Consider the following 15,247-nt stretch of genomic DNA (forward strand, 5'->3'; position numbering starts at 1 on the left):
AATGGCGAGCGGCGAGCGGCGAGAAGAGCAAATGCCATGCCGCATTAATTGCAATGCAATTACTTATGGCCACGCAACATGGTCATAATTATCTGATTGTAGGCGTGGCAGTCATTCATTTGCATCTGCTGCCACCCACTCGCCCACACAGTGGGAGGCTGCGGCAGGGTAAGACATCCATAATTGGTACATTATTCATATGGTAGAGACAGGAAAGGAAGGTTGTCAAGCAGTGCGCTGTGCAAGCAGTACTTTCAATCGGAAGATTGTATGTACATGGATTATTAGGGATAAAGAAAGTATTTTCATTCATCAATGCTTAAGTGATCATTTACCTATATTTTTATAGTTCATTTCAAACAAACTTATGCAATGAAAAGTTATAAAGGATAAGTCAAAAGGCAAGCTCTTGGGAAAAAGCTTATTTAGATCCTTTGGATATCATACAAATCTATGAAGTTGATATGTCGAAATAATCATGCTAAAGTTGACAAATTAGTCTGATAAGTAACAGTCTTATGATATGATTCGATCTCTATCCTTATAATTCCGATTACTTGTTTGTATCAATAAATATAATTAAGATTCTATGCAGACTTTTCGCCGAGAAAAAGATCCAACTACAGACAATAAGTTATCTTTGGACTAATGACGATCATCAATCACGATTACCTTTACAGGGATGAAAATGGTTTCAACTGTGCCAAAAATCTGGCTCATTTGGTAAGCCAATGAATGTTTTGTGTTTTCGCATACTTCTAATTAGGCAACTTATCAAAAATACAGTAAACAATTATCCTGGCCAGAAGCCAAAAGTAAGAGTAGAAAAGTAATGGTCCAAATGGAAATAAATCAACGTAGGTTATTGGCAGAATATACTCCCAGGCATTCTGATGAAATTACAGTAATGTTTTAAAATGATTTAAAAAATTACAGCTACAATTACAGCTAATGGCACGCTATTTAATGGAAATAACTAAACGGCTCTCAAAGTACGCTCCTCTGAAGTCTCATTTAACACAACAAATTTTCTCATCAGCGGCATACAATTTAGGGGGGAAATTACAGCAAATCTTTAGAGTGAATACTCACCCAATCAAATTTCACATTTCGTTGGACATGACGGCGATTTTATTGCCATGACAAGTTCTCGAATGCAGCTGCAGCAGCAGTAGGAGCAGCCCAAGCAGCATCATCAGCACTATGATCAGCAGCATCTTCCAACACACCAGGCACTGGGAGCAAGCAGCGTCCCATCATCATCGTAAAACCAACACCAAAGCCTTTGTTTACAACTTAGAAGGTCGTAAAATGGTCGGACCATCATCACAAAACGGCAAGGAAAACGGGAGGAGCACAGTCACAGAGCATCCTTGCCGCCAGATCCCAGACGAATGAACGTCGTCGTCCGCGTGGTGGAGGCGTCCATCAGGGCGGCCAAAAGTCTTCTGTCTGTTCAATGGCATTCCAGGTTCCAGAGCAGAGCGCGGCACAGCATCCAACAAAAGTGCAAGTCCGAAAGGTAAACCAAAGGTTGGCAGTGCGCAGTCGCCAAAACTCAGCTTCCAACACCTCAACCCCATTCCCCCCCATGGACAAATGCATTCGTGTGGACTCCCACACATGGCTCTCATGCTGGAAGGAGCCTTTAGCCAGGACATACTGTTGCCATTTTCCTGTGGGCCTGGGGTGGCCTCCTGTGCAACACGAATTCCACCCCTAAGCCGCGCGGAGAGTCATAGCCTGCGTTCCAATCGACTTTTGTCAGAGCGTCTGCCTCTCTGTCTCTCTCCAGGGGTTGGCTCTTAACCAAGGGAAAAAATCAATAAAACTCACGTCGACGTCCATGATGGTCGGTCGCTCTGCCTCTGCCTCTCTCTCTCTATCACTCTCTCTCTCCGTTATGCCAGAGGCAGACAATGAATTGATATTCCTAAGGAAGGAGACGACGACGAGGATGCACGTGTTCTAGCATACCCTGTCGCATATCCATGTAGTGGCTTGAATGCGTGCGAGCGGGCAGCAACAATACCAATTACAATAAAGACAGACATTTAGTCAGGATTTCATTTAGTAGAGGAGTGGGTCGCGACGGGATGTGCGCTAGGGCGACAGGACATGTGCGAAAAAGTCCAGCAGCATGAAAAATATGTGGCCAAATGTAGTATTCCACAGCCAAGCCAGCCAACGGGTTTCTAATGGAAACAATTAAGTCATTAGCAAGTGTTGATTTTAGTGAGCGATGTAGGGGGGGTTCTGGATACGGCACTGGAGCTCTGCTCTGACTTGGGGTCTAGTTAAACTAATGTCCTAGGGCGGTAATGGACCAGCCACCCTTTCGGGAGTGATGGCTCATATGGCAGCACACACACACATAAAGTAGTTGTTGCTCCTGTCAGTGGCAGACCCTTACAAATGCCTCCACATTTCTCTCAATTACAATGAACAACTTACTTTCGGGTTCACTTTTCATCTCCCGGTGCGTGTCAAGAGGTGAACTTGCTGCCATTTTTTAACCATGATTGAGGAGTTAAATGTTGTGGCACTTTGAGCGGGCTCTGTTAACTTTTTGGTAAATGACTTTTTACCCACCAGCATAAACTGTTGGAAAAAGTGTTTGGGGTTTTGGTTTTCGGGCGCCGGCCACTTGTGTTACCATTCAGGTGGGACTTTCTCTGTAGTAGTTTGGGTCTTTATTTTCAAATCTTTTTGATTTAAGGTGGATAAACTTTGCTGGTTAAAGCGGGAATATATTTCGTCGGACTATGAACTGATTCTCCGAACTCTGAAAGATCTGTTTCATATATTTCTTCCACTATTTCTAAGACCCTGCGAATAGAATCAATCTTCCATATTCGCTCAGCCCTTTTCGGTATTTTAAAATCCATCCTCTGCCGATCTGTTTCCTCATCCTATAGTTCACACAATTCGGACTCCATCAATCCACAATCTTCAATTAAAATATCATTTTTATGAGCATTTTGCACAACCCTTCCCACATTTACTCCCTGCTAAAGATTCCCCAGCATGCTATGCGGTCTGCCACCATATAGGAAAACGCCGATTAAACTTTATCAAAGAACATTATGTACTTATACTATATGTATGTTTATGGCATTGTATTTGTTGTACATGCAAAAATTCTTAAGGCACAAACAGTCGAAAGATTTCATGTGTATCCAAAAAAATATATATGAATCTGAATGAGAGCTAATTGAATGAATCATTAATAATATAAACAGAGACCGCATCCGGAGCGATCCGCACAGACACAGAATTGCCGAAAAAAGTTCATTAAAGTCAAAGTTCAAGTCTTATATGCGTGGGAATGGCAGCGTCAGGCGGCGTTGGGCCCCTACGACAGGGAGGGCACTGGGATGACGGTCTGGAAGAGGTGGAGCCGGGCGTCGGCGTGACCCAGCTTGTTGGTGGCATTACAGTAGTAGTCCCCAAAGTCCTCCTCGGACACGCTCTCAATGCGCAGGACCGATGTCGTCGTCTCAAAGGATGAGGCCGTGTTGGCCACCTCGTGCTGGCGGCTCGACTGTAGTTGGACGCCATTCCGATGCCAGACGACCGTCGGTGCGGGATAACCCTGAACGGAGCACTCCAGTTCCGCGGTGTGCGAGAGCATCTGAGCGATCTTGGGACGCTGCACGGCTATCTGTGGCCGGAACTCGACCTCCACACGAATCAGGCGGCGATCGGGCTGACCCTCTCCATTCTGTGCGATGCAGTAGTACCCACCGCGATCCATGCGGTGCACGGACTTGATGCGGAGAGTGGGCTCGGCCAGAAGATGCCCTCCCGCTGGCATTATGGCATTGTTCTCGCGGGCCCAGGAGATGGTGGGCCTTGGGAAACCATTGGCATGACACGTCAGCTCCAGATGCTGTCCCTCGGTGACCAGCGTGGTCTTGGGTGTACTCTCCGAAATCACGGGGGGAGTTTTGATCTGCAGATTCAGCTTCTTGGTGATCTTCTCCGAGGTGGAGACCAGCACCTGGCACTCGTACGCACCCATGTCGTTCACCTCGATCTGCTTTATCCGGAATGTATAGATGGCATTGCCAGCCTTGGGATCCTCGGTAACGGACACATTGTACCGCTGATCGGGAAGACTGAGCATATTCCGCATGGAGAGCATGGAGTTGGTGTCCGACTTGGCCCAGCTCACAGAGAGTTGGCCCACCTGCTCCACCGTGCAGTTGAACTCGACGCTGTCCCCGACGCTGGCGACCACATCCTTGGTGATGTGACTGATGACGGGGGCGGCACTGGCTGCAGCAGCAAGGCCCACACAGAGGCACAGGCAGAGCCGTAGATTGTTCATGGCTGATTACGGGTAACTGTACACACACACACACACACTCTTTCCGTTTATCTTTGTTTTTGGTCACACGCTTTTACTTTCTTCCTCAATCGCGAGCTCAGTGTTCAATGCGCAACGTTCGGGATTTGAATGAAACGATGGTGCGGATGCCCTGCTTGAGCCCGGCTCAAGTTCGGTTTTCTGCCTGCGCCTCGTCTTCGTTTATGCTGCTGCGCCGACGCTGACAGCGGGAAAGAGCACCGAAAACTGTGCACTGAGAGTCAACAAGACGGCGGAGAGCGCGATCGTTATTAGGTGATTATCTCTGCACAATGTGCTTGCTGCTTCTTTTCTCTCAGTGCATTTGCCGAAGACAAAGTCAATGACGTTTCGGGGATCTTATCGCCCTTCGTCTTGTTTGTTTTTGTACTTAACATATTTATTTCTCTTTCTATCTGTTTGATGTTGTTCTGCTGCTGCTCACTCACTTATCAAATGTATATTTAGCAGCAGGTAGGGAGGTCCGAGATAAGTGCCTGCACATGGGTGCATTGTGGTCAGTGAGCAAAGAAAGAGAGATTAATGGAGCGAAAGAGAAAGTCTCCTCTAGTGGAGGGTTCCTTGCGCACCTTCCTTTTAATATACCTTGCACTTATCAATGCACTCTCGCTTGCTTTTTCTTTAATTGATTTGTTTTGCTCGATGTTGTTGGACCTTTCCCCCGATGTCTTCTCCCTCATCCCACACTTCTGTCGATAAGAGTGGAGCGGATTGCAGTGTCCGCGCAAGCGAAAGAGCCGCCGCGGGCGAACTGAAATTCAAATTTGTGCCGCCATTCGGCCATAAACCGTTTAGTTTAGGGGTTCTTGGAAATGTGGGAATGTGCGTACACATACAAACACACACGCACGTACACGTGCATACGCGTACTCAGGGACAAGGAATGATTTATGGCATGGCGCGCCGCCAGGATAACGACAACAATAGCGAACTTTTCTGGAATAACCTTTCGCCTTTTTGGTTGGAAATGCCGCGCGGTCACGATCCTAACGCTCCCAGACAGCTAGAGAGAGAGAGAGAAGAGAATGGTCAGGCTCTCTCTTTCGCATGCACGCTGCAGCCAGGGGCGCAAGCGCGAAAACTGGAACTGAAAAGGGGTGGCAGAAAGCTGGACAGGCAGAGGCTGCTGCCCGGCCTGGCCTGCCACTGGGTGTGGGATATTTCCGCCAGTGGTTCAGCCATGCTGGGACTTTCTAGGGGAAATTTAAAGCGGGAATTCCTGAAATTTAAGAATTTAAACGGTTTTTGCTTTGAAATTTAGGATTAGTAAAGAGTAAAGTGCAAAACATCGAAGAAAGTAAAATTTAAGAATGAAACTAATATCAAACGGTTTTAATATTACATTTTCAGCACCAAAATCTCTTTGTTTTTACAATAATTTCAGATTAAAAAAACTGATTCTAAATAACATATGGCAGAACTAGAATTTCCGTATCGGAAAAGCCCTCTAGGATTCCCCTTAATGTCCATATTTACCAACAGAAGATATTTCTTTCCTTAACCCAAGTCCCTAATCAACTTGAACCCACAGCTCTCGTGGCAAATGATTGATGGTGTTCCAGCGTCTGTTATTTCGACCCTTAAGAGACCGACCAAAAACTAGGCATTTCCATAGTTTTTAGGGGAAAATTAAATCAAAATCTTAAATCGGTTTTTCTGAGGCTGCACCCCAGGGGCAAGGGGTGCAGATGCAGTCGGAAAATGCATCCTGCACACTGCCTCTAAGGCTCTTTTTCTCAGTCTCTAGTTCTCTCTTATGTGCATCCCTGAGTGCACATTCGAATCAGATAATTGTAAATTGTGTAAAATAATAAATTTCAAGTTAACTATCTGTTGGGAGCGACCTCATAGGGCGCTTCTATTATATGTCCTTGCCACATATCCCATCTCCTTCGCCCAGTTGCATACCCACCAGCAGCATCATCATCATCATCATCGTCATCATCATCACTGTCGATGTCCAGGGTCCCAGGGTTCTGGGCTGCTTTATGCACTCAAATGCAACGCTCGACTTGGCTCGGACCGAAAACTGGACACACGCCGAAAGAGACAGGGCTATAAAGAGCAACACAGAGAGAGAGAGAGTGAGGGAGAGACATGTATAAAAAGAGACAGAACGAACCGCACCGCACCGCCGTGGAAGCCAGGCTGAAGGCTGACTCTCAGCTCTCTGTTCACATTCAAGCGGATCCAAAACAGAAAATGTCAAATTTTGTAATTTATTACCCGAATCCTGTTTCTGTCAGTGACTCTTTCGGGTGTTTTGGGCGATGCGGCAACCAAGGGGACAGGAGCAGAAGAGCGAGGCAACCAGAGGGATTCTATGTGTGGCACAGAGGGGAGTACACGGATCCGGGCTCTGGTATCCCTAGAAGAGTCCTTTTGTCACACACAAACTGCGTGTGAATTTTCGTTGCCCACTGTGTGTGTATGCGTATGCGAGTGTATCCATGTGTGTGTGTATCCTTTGGTTTTTGGATGGCGCGTAGTTTTGTTTGCCCTTTGGCTGGATGCCCGCCCCGATACCCCGCACTCCCGTACTCTTTCTGTGTGTGTTGCCCTGCCTCTGTCTGTGAATTGACTTTTGTTGCCAGTTGGCAGCAGTGGCAGAAGTTGCAACGGCAACAACAAGCCACACACACATCCACCAAAGCAAACACGACAATTATTCGGTAAATGTCATTAAAATATTTCACTTAGCAATTGACAAAAATGCTGCAAAGTAAAAGGAGGTAGTGGGTAGAAAAAACAGGAGAAATGGGGAGGAAATTCCTGCAAACAGCAAAGAAGAATGAAATTAGTAATAAATTACCGCTTTAATATTTTGGGTTTTAATTTATAGTCATTAACATTGATAATTTAGCAGTAAATTACAGTCTTTAGGCTGTACTTTACCATAACATTTCAAATAGCCCGCTAACTACATTATATAAGTCAGCTTCTGTCAGTGAGCAAATCAATTTTTGGTGTTACTTTTCTTTCCGGCAGAGGGCAAAAGCCAGAAAGCGCTCTCTGCCAGCAAAAACGTGAACTTCCATTTAATTAGTGCTGCCACACTGATCCAACGCGCCACTGTGAATTTCTAGGTTGGCTCTCAAATCAAAAGAAATATTGAAAGAGTAAAACATAATTCATAAAAAATTGATTCCTAGCCTACACGTTTCTCATATTTCCAGTGAAAACATGCAGCAATATTAATAGCCAAGCATTGCTTCGCTGTGAAGAGTTAAAAGCGTCCTCTATCTGTCATCTACGGTACGACTGGCTTTAAAACAGCGCTGCCAGACAGTCAGCTGAAGACAAACTGTGCGCCTAATACAAACGTAAACAGATAATAATAAATAGCAACTTAAAGCTTGAAAGTTATAGAATGTTTATTTGTTAGTCAAATATATACAAAACTTCCCGAAATTCCAATCGATATACAGCGATCGAATGTTATTTTGGCAGCCCTAGTCGAGATCGTTCATCCCTATATAACGGCACCTTGCATATGTAAATATGTATGTATGCGTGTGTGCGCATGTAAATGGATCACAAAATGCTGGAAAGATAAGTTTGCGAGAGCGTCTCGAACGTAACCGGTTACCCCAACGAATTAGGAATTATTTATACCATTTTCCCGTTCCCAATATCATTTGGAAACGACCTTAAAACGAGTGCAAAAGTGCTGCAAGCGTGGTGCAGGAGGAGGAGGAGGAGTTGTGGGGAAAATGGCGCAACCGCCACCAGATCAAAACTTTTATCATCACCCGCTGCCGCACACACACACACACCCGTCGCACCACCCCCACCCGCATCCTCACCATCCACATCAACATCCGCAGCTTCAATTGCCGCCACAATTTCGGAATCCCTTCGATTTGGTAAGAATAATTGCAGGAAAATATTGAACAGATGATTTTATTTGCTAATGCTGGTTTCTGTAAAGCTTTTCGATGAGCGAACGGGTGCCATTAACTACAATTACATACGTCCCTATCTGCCCAACCAAATGCCCAAGCCAGGTGAGTGCCAAAAACACAGAGTGTGTGACATTTGTAAAGCTCATTGATTTCCCCCTCACAGAGGAGTTGCCTGATTCCCTGGTGATGCGACGCCCACGACGCACTCGCACTACGTTCACCAGCAGCCAGATAGCCGAGTTGGAGCAGCATTTCCTGCAGGGACGCTACCTCACGGCACCACGACTGGCCGATCTGTCGGCCAAGCTAGCTTTGGGCACGGCTCAGGTGAAGATCTGGTTCAAGAATCGTCGTCGTCGCCACAAAATCCAATCGGATCAGCACAAGGATCAGTCGTACGATGGCATGCCGCTGTCGCCGGGCCTCAAGCCCAACGAGGGAGATCCGCCGAGTCTGCAGAATCTCACATTGGGTGGAGGTGCCACACCGAATGCCCTGACGCCCTCGCCCACACCTTCGGCAACGACCGCGCACCTGGTGGAGCACTATGGTGAGACATTCAATGCCTACTACAACTACAATCATGGCCATGGCCAGGCGCAGGGCCAGCGCCATGTGGGCCACGTCCACGGGCAGTACTCGGCGCCACCAGGAGCCCAGAATGGAGCACAGTTCTTTCAGGCACAACAGCAGCAGCTCCTTCAGCAACAGCAGCCACCACACCATCACCAGAATCAGCAGCAGCACCTGCACCATCAACTGCCGCACACAAACCACGTGCCACATCAAATGCAGGCCCAGCAACATCAGCAACAACAGGAGCAGCAGCAGCAGCAGCATCAGCAGCAACTGTATCATCATTTTGATTTCCAGCAAAAAACGGCCAGCGCCTGTCGAATGGTCAAGGACGAACCGGAGGCCGACTACAACTTTAACAACTCGTATTATATGCGCTCGGCTCTGTCTGGGGTTGGTGTCGCCGCCGCTGCTGCTGCTGCTGTTGCTGCAGCCACACCCGGAACAGCATCGTCGGTCCTTGCGGCGGAGGTGGCGGCGGCAGCAGCGGCGGGTCAGGTGACGTCTGCACTGTCGCCCGGCTCCGAGGTCTATGAGCCATTAACACCCAAAAATGACGAGAGTCCCAGTCTATGTGGCATTGGCGGCCCCTGCGCCACGGCTGTCGGCGACACGGACATTGCCGACGACATGGACGATGGAACGACCCACAAGAAGACGACGACGACGCTACAGGTGAGCGGCTGATCTCTCTGGCATTCCTCCACCGCTGGATGATCCTTTTCTTTCTTTCCATTCGGCCATATAGAACCTGGAGCCGCTGAAGAGCCATACGGTTGTTGGTCTAGACAAAAGCTGTGACGATGGCAGCAGCGATGATATGAGCACAGGCATGCGGGTGCTGTCGGGTCGCGGAGCCTTTGCCAAATTTGGCAAGCCATCGGCCGCCCAGGCCCAGCCACAACCACCGCCCGCGCCATTGGGGATGATGCATGACACGAACCAATATCAATGTACGATGGATACGATAATGCAAGCGTATAATCCGCATCGTAATGCCGGAGGCAACACACAATTTGCCTACTGCTTCAACTAGTAGCAGCCAACTAGTATAACTTAGATCTAAGCGATAAACAATATCATTTGTTTCCTGATTGTACAAATACCAATTGATTGTAGATATCTGCGCGTAGTTATGTGTAAGCCTCAATTGTAAATTTGTTCTTAGTCTTTTTATGTACTAGCCTAGTCAGCAGGCGGCAGCTTTTAATCATACTTCAAGTGATATTCGCTCTAACCTCTCTGCTTTATCGACAACTTTCTCTGCCATGCGTTCGTTGCTTCGTTTGTTTTTGGTTGGTCATTCCCCCAAAGCCCAGGAATTGCCTGCTAAAATCAATCGAGGTGTTTTATGGGCTTGAACGCATGCCGGAGAAAGTTATTTCCCTCAATAGCAAAGGAATCCCCTGGCTCTGATACAAATTTGTCATAGCTAAAACCTGTACTAATCTAAATGCAAAATGTTTCTCTTGGCGGTAATCATATAATCATTGTTTTTTATATAATTACCATCTAAAGATTGAACATTTAAACAACTCAGAATATGCTATGACAAAAGCGTTGGCTTGTTGGACATTTGGACATTCTTTCTGCAAGAAATGTCAGCAAATTGTCTGCCAAAACAAGCCAAACATTTGTTCGACCTTGGATTCCTTTACTGTATTATTTATATACCCATTAATATATTTTAAGATCATCTTTTAATATCACTCAAGTTGCATTGAAATCTGTTTAGCTTCGATTTTAAGTGTAAGTTCCTCGGTGCACCATTGTCATATGTTCACTCTTTTATAAGCTTTTTTGTGTGTAAATCATTGGGAATATATAAACAACATATGAGCTATGCTTCCCAAAAAATGTTGCCACTAGGCATGTACGAGTATGCTTAAAAATCTTTCTCAACGAAAACTCGTATGGTTTTTCCGAAAATCTTATGAATTTAAAAATGTACTTTTATGGTCCGCCCGTTCGTTATTCCTCCCCTCGCACACATGCATGTCGTAAAATGTGATTCGCGATGTTTCTACGAAACCCGCGAGTCGTCGTAAAATATTTGGCACCACCAGCAGCTGCCTGTGTTTATATAGTTACCTGATCCTGCGCACCTATCCGACACGACCCCGACCTCGCCCGGCTGTGTGCACCAGTTAGGTAGGCAGTGTACAGGCCCCGCTTGTTAGCAGGCCAACTTGTACTTGTTGCCTCAATTTTCTTTGATATAAATTATGGAAAATCCAGAAAACCAGAACGCTCTCCTTACATGAACGAATCTCGATTGGAATTTCCAGTGTTTCCCAATTTTTATTGAAGCCCAACAAATGGGCGCGTCATTCGCAACGATGGATTATTCTGTTGTGTGTTTCGGGGGGAAATTCCCAAAGGAAGAATTAATGTTTTTAGAGCATAATCTAATAGAAATTGATGCTGATTAATTTAATAAATTTGCAATTTTATTAAGTGATTAATGTGGAAACTTGAACAGCTAAACGAAACAATTCCCTTTAGTTTTTGATATCTTAAAAAGGATTGTTTTGTATGATATTATCATTAAGTTAAAATGCATTTTTGTATATGTCTGAAAAATCTACATTATGAACTCTATTTACATACATTTTTAGCATATTTTCCATTTTCCATTAACCATTATTTGAATATTTAAGTAAATTAAATTGAAACTGTATTAAAGACTATTAAATCTCTTGGTCTGTCTTACCGTATTCATCAACTTCCTTTTCTTTAGATTTATTATAGTACATTGTTCATTTAAGATAAATTGAAATTCCCACAGAAGCTCTCCCTTCTCCTTTCCTTGCAAAATTGTACCACTAAACTTCAAGATCTCTCTCCCCACCTTAGCGACTCTCTCTCCCCATAACTTCATTCCAATTTTCCTCGATTAATGTTATTATTTCAACTTAAGATTTCCCCCTCAACTGTACCACAGATGCCTCACAATTCCCCTGTTATGACTTCTCCTTTGTTTCGTGCATATTTTTAGCGAGTTCCTAGAAGGAGCAAATCCGATAGCGCCAGTAATAAAATATTTGGCAAGTCCTAGGATCGAAGGGACCGCGACAGATTCGCATATTCACAGTAGACAGGGATATAGTCTGAGGCTTCTGCTGCTGAGAGAGTCATAAACTCCCCGAGGAGTATCCTTTTTCGCAGCGTTGCTTTCATTGCATTATGAGGATAATTGTAGGACGATGCTTGCGACCAAAAGCCGCGACATGACACAGGACAGAGGCGCACATCGGTTTCACTTTCAGCGGCGACTCGACTGTTCCTCAACAGGTGCTACATGTTGGACAACGTAGATCAGAGTTCTCTTTGGTTTTGAGATCATCATCAGGCCTTGGGCAAGACGACGACGATGACGACAGGACTGTCTACCTGGCTAGACTCTGGCCGCGACCCCGTGCTAGTGTGTCTCACGTAACTGCCAAATCCTTGGTTGGATTTCGATCAAAACAAGCCCCTAGATTGCCCATTCCGAGGACTTCTTTCCGACTAGAACTCAGACTTGCAGGACTTGGCTAGTCTGGCTGGTGCCAACGGCGGTGCGACGGCGTCGAGTGCGACGAGAGGAAGGCCAAACAGGGGATTTATGACTCGCAGGTTTAGGCAAATTTTTTTCGCAACGCACCCTGACCTGAATAGATGACCGATCCTCTACCTAGGCGTTGAGTTCTATATAAAGATAGAATGTTTGCATAGGGCAGCATATCATTCTACTCTGGACAGTCCCGTGTGCAACAGCAGCAGCCAAAAACCTCGAAGATCATGTCATCCGTCATGCATTACTATCCAGTGCATCATCCAACAGCCCCGCCACTGGTTAAATACAGCGATGTAAGTGCCAGAAAACCCTTTCCAAATAAAGGATTTAACTAATTTTGAGTTTTCTTTTCCCCCTTAGTTGCTTTATGGACATCATCATTCGGCGAATCTGCAGCCAACTTCCCTGCAAAACTACACGCAGCACAGTATCAGCAGCATACCAGAGCATCCCTCGTTGCACCAGCATCATAATCATCAACAGCATCAGCAGCAGCAGCAGCTCTCCTCCGATGAGAATCTGGCCTCGCAGCCCAGCCAGGATATGCAGCGAGTGAAGCTGAAGCGTTCCAGGACAGCCTTTACCAGCGTCCAGCTGGTGGAGCTGGAGAACGAGTTCAAGAGCAATATGTACCTCTACCGGACACGACGCATCGAGATTGCCCAGCGATTGTCCCTGTGCGAGCGACAGGTGAAGATTTGGTTCCAGAACCGACGCATGAAGTTCAAGAAGGACATCCAGGGCCACCGGGAGGCCAAGGCGAGTGCAAAACTCGCTCAGCCCCAGGCGGAGCAGAGTGCCCATCGGGGCATTGTGCAGCGACTGATGTCCTACTCGCAGGATCCCAGGGAGGCGGCTGCCAGTGCAGCGGAAAAGCGTCCTGCTGTGGCAGCAGCTACTGCCCCGCCTGTGGTTGCTGCTGCCCCAGTGGTGGCTGCTGCCACTTCCACTGCCTCGTTATATGCCCAGCCGAAGATCAAGCCACAAGCCATCCCAAGCAACAACAACAACAACATGTGCTCCTCGGATCTCAGCGAGATCCTGGAACATCTCGCGCAGAGCACAGCGGTGCCAGCTGCAACGGCGACACCGCCGGCTCCATCCATTGGCCCAACTTGTGGATCTTCTGGCGTTTCGTCCTCTGGCCACTATTCATACAATGTGGACCTCGTCTTGCAGAGCATCAAACAGGATCTGGAGGCAGCTGCCCAGGCCTGGTCCAAGTCCAAGGCAGGGCCTGTCCTCGGCAATGCCCAATCCTGGCATCCCAGTGGCGTCGGCACCAGCACTGTCCCGCCGGTGTCCCATGCGACACCCTCGATGAATCTGTCTTGGGGCGAGCCAGCGGCCAAGTCCAGAAAGCTCTCTATCTCCCACATAAATCCCTGTGTGGCCGGCGGCTACAACTATCAGAACTAAGAGCTGTAGCTAAAAGTGTGTATCTGGTGTCTGTCTGGTGTGTGTATCTTTAAGTACTCCTAAGTAGCTTTAGGATCTCTCCCTAAACCCTAAACGTCTTTGGCACTTGGACGCAAAATGCATTTGTTCCCCCCAAAACTCAGTGACAAGCACAACTTTGATTATATTTTATATCACTATTATTATTGCTAATTACTAAGTTTTTTTTTAGCCGTTAAGAATATTTTTTAATTACAAATTACTATTATTATATATACTATAAATAAAATATAAAAGGAAGGTTGGCTATACAAAAATCAATTATTTCTCGTTGCTAAATGTTTAGATTCAAGGTGGTAGGGAAAATTGAAATATCTTCTAGTGCTTTGAACTGAAATATTTGATCTCTAAGTCTATATATTTAAATTTTCATTTATTAAAGAAGAACTGTATTAATTAGTCAAAAATAATGAACAAATTACTGGGCAGCTACTTTAATGTGGGAATGAATTTGAATCGATTCTCGAATTGGGTTTCGTCGCAAAATTTTTTAAATATTAATTTAGATCTACAAAGTCTTGCCTTAATTGCTCTTCAATCTTCAAACTTTCAGTTACATTTTTTTCTCCCACCCCATAAAATCCCATCAATCCTTTAAAAAAACCCGCATAACCCCTCGATGTTTTGCAACAAAAAGGGGAGGAGAGAGAGAGTTAATTTGTAGCATTTAGTAGCAGAATTTTGTGTGCCAGTGTTTGGTTGTCTTTGGTTTCACTTTTGCAATTTAATGTCCCATTGCGGACGACTTGAGGTCAAGTTGAGGAATTTCCATTGTATTTGCCATCTATTAAGGTCGTTGAAAAGTGTCAACCACATTAACTTGGACAGGTCCTTGGCGCTGGAGCAGACCCATGTTCGGTTACCGAGAGCTTCGGTCCATGCTCACGTTGGTCATCTTCGAGTTGGTGTGTGTTAGGATTTGATTTATGGATATTTAACCGCACACATTACTTGAACTGGACTCGGACTGTGCTGGGCTTCTGGCAAGTGCCGCTGGACAGCATCTTTCGGCGCGGAAATGCGACACTCAGCTATAGCTACAGCTCCAAGGAATTTCCACCACACCGTACACACACTTTTCCAGCTGAAGTGACTCTCCTTTCTGCTTTTGGGGGTTTGAAAAGAGGAAGGACATCCCTTTTGGGCAGGGACATGCCTCGCCTCTGGTTGTGTGTGGCAAATTGCTTCCCCTGGGAGGAAATTGTCGCTGCCACTTGCCACACAGAGCAAGCCAGGGAAATAGTGGCAAACAGTAAGAGAGTGTGGTGGCCATGTGGATTAGAGAGGGGACGGAACAAGGGGTGGGCTTTGGAACCATGGAATTTTCATGCGCATTGTTGACATTTCCTGACATGTGGTCCGGTGCGGTTCTGCTTG

The 15,247-nt window shown here is 46.1% G+C and overlaps 3 protein-coding genes across 4 annotated transcripts; 2 read left to right on the forward strand and 1 right to left on the reverse strand.

Moving 5' to 3' along the window:
* Positions 1–1,000: 1,000 nt before the first annotated feature.
* On the forward strand, positions 1,001–13,978 carry LOC117586188 (protein zerknuellt). Of its 2 annotated transcripts, none has more exons than XM_034276114.1 (2): positions 1,001–1,169; positions 12,887–13,978. In XM_034276114.1, exons 1-2 carry the CDS (start codon positions 1,140–1,142, stop codon positions 13,829–13,831), a joined length of 975 nt encoding a protein of 324 aa, XP_034132005.1. In that variant the 5' UTR covers positions 1,001–1,139; the 3' UTR covers positions 13,832–13,978. The 2 variants fall into 2 exon arrangements, with proteins under 2 accessions (XP_034132005.1, XP_034132004.1); XM_034276113.1 differs by lacking the exon at positions 1,001–1,169 and adding an exon at positions 12,614–12,705 and having other exon boundaries at positions 12,773–13,978.
* Positions 3,090–4,473, reverse strand: LOC117586189 (protein amalgam). The gene is made up of 2 exons (XM_034276115.1): positions 4,380–4,473; positions 3,090–4,344 (listed from the first exon to the last, which is right to left on the reverse strand). The coding sequence occupies exon 2, from the start codon at positions 4,331–4,333 to the stop codon at positions 3,356–3,358; it is 978 nt and encodes a 325-aa protein (XP_034132006.1). The 5' UTR covers positions 4,334–4,344; positions 4,380–4,473; the 3' UTR covers positions 3,090–3,355.
* Positions 7,867–11,319, forward strand: LOC117586187 (homeotic protein bicoid). The gene is made up of 4 exons (XM_034276111.1): positions 7,867–8,238; positions 8,304–8,379; positions 8,441–9,528; positions 9,602–11,319. Exons 1-4 carry the CDS (start codon positions 8,086–8,088, stop codon positions 9,887–9,889), a joined length of 1,605 nt encoding a protein of 534 aa, XP_034132002.1. The 5' UTR covers positions 7,867–8,085; the 3' UTR covers positions 9,890–11,319.
* Positions 13,979–15,247: the final 1,269 nt, after the last annotated feature.

The sequence above is a fragment of the Drosophila guanche genome, unplaced genomic scaffold, assembly GCF_900245975.1.
Source record: "Drosophila guanche unplaced genomic scaffold, DGUA_6, whole genome shotgun sequence".
NCBI lineage: Eukaryota > Metazoa > Arthropoda > Insecta > Diptera > Drosophilidae > Drosophila > Drosophila guanche.

Bases quoted from the DNA above. Each gene is read 5' to 3' on its own strand.
- LOC117586189 (XM_034276115.1), bottom strand. From the start codon at position 4,333: ATGAACAATCTACGGCTCTGCCTGTGCCTCTGTGTGGGCCTTGCTGCT.
- LOC117586187 (XM_034276111.1), top strand. From the start codon at position 8,086: ATGGCGCAACCGCCACCAGATCAAAACTTTTATCATCACCCGCTGCCG. The intron at 8,239-8,303 runs GTAAGAATAATT...GTTTCTGTAAAG, and splicing joins TTCGGAATCCCTTCGATTTG to CTTTTCGATGAGCGAACGGG. The intron at 8,380-8,440 runs GTGAGTGCCAAA...TCCCCCTCACAG, and splicing joins CAACCAAATGCCCAAGCCAG to AGGAGTTGCCTGATTCCCTG.
- LOC117586188 (XM_034276113.1), top strand. From the start codon at position 12,637: ATGTCATCCGTCATGCATTACTATCCAGTGCATCATCCAACAGCCCCG. The intron at 12,706-12,772 runs GTAAGTGCCAGA...TTTCCCCCTTAG, and splicing joins CACTGGTTAAATACAGCGAT to TTGCTTTATGGACATCATCA.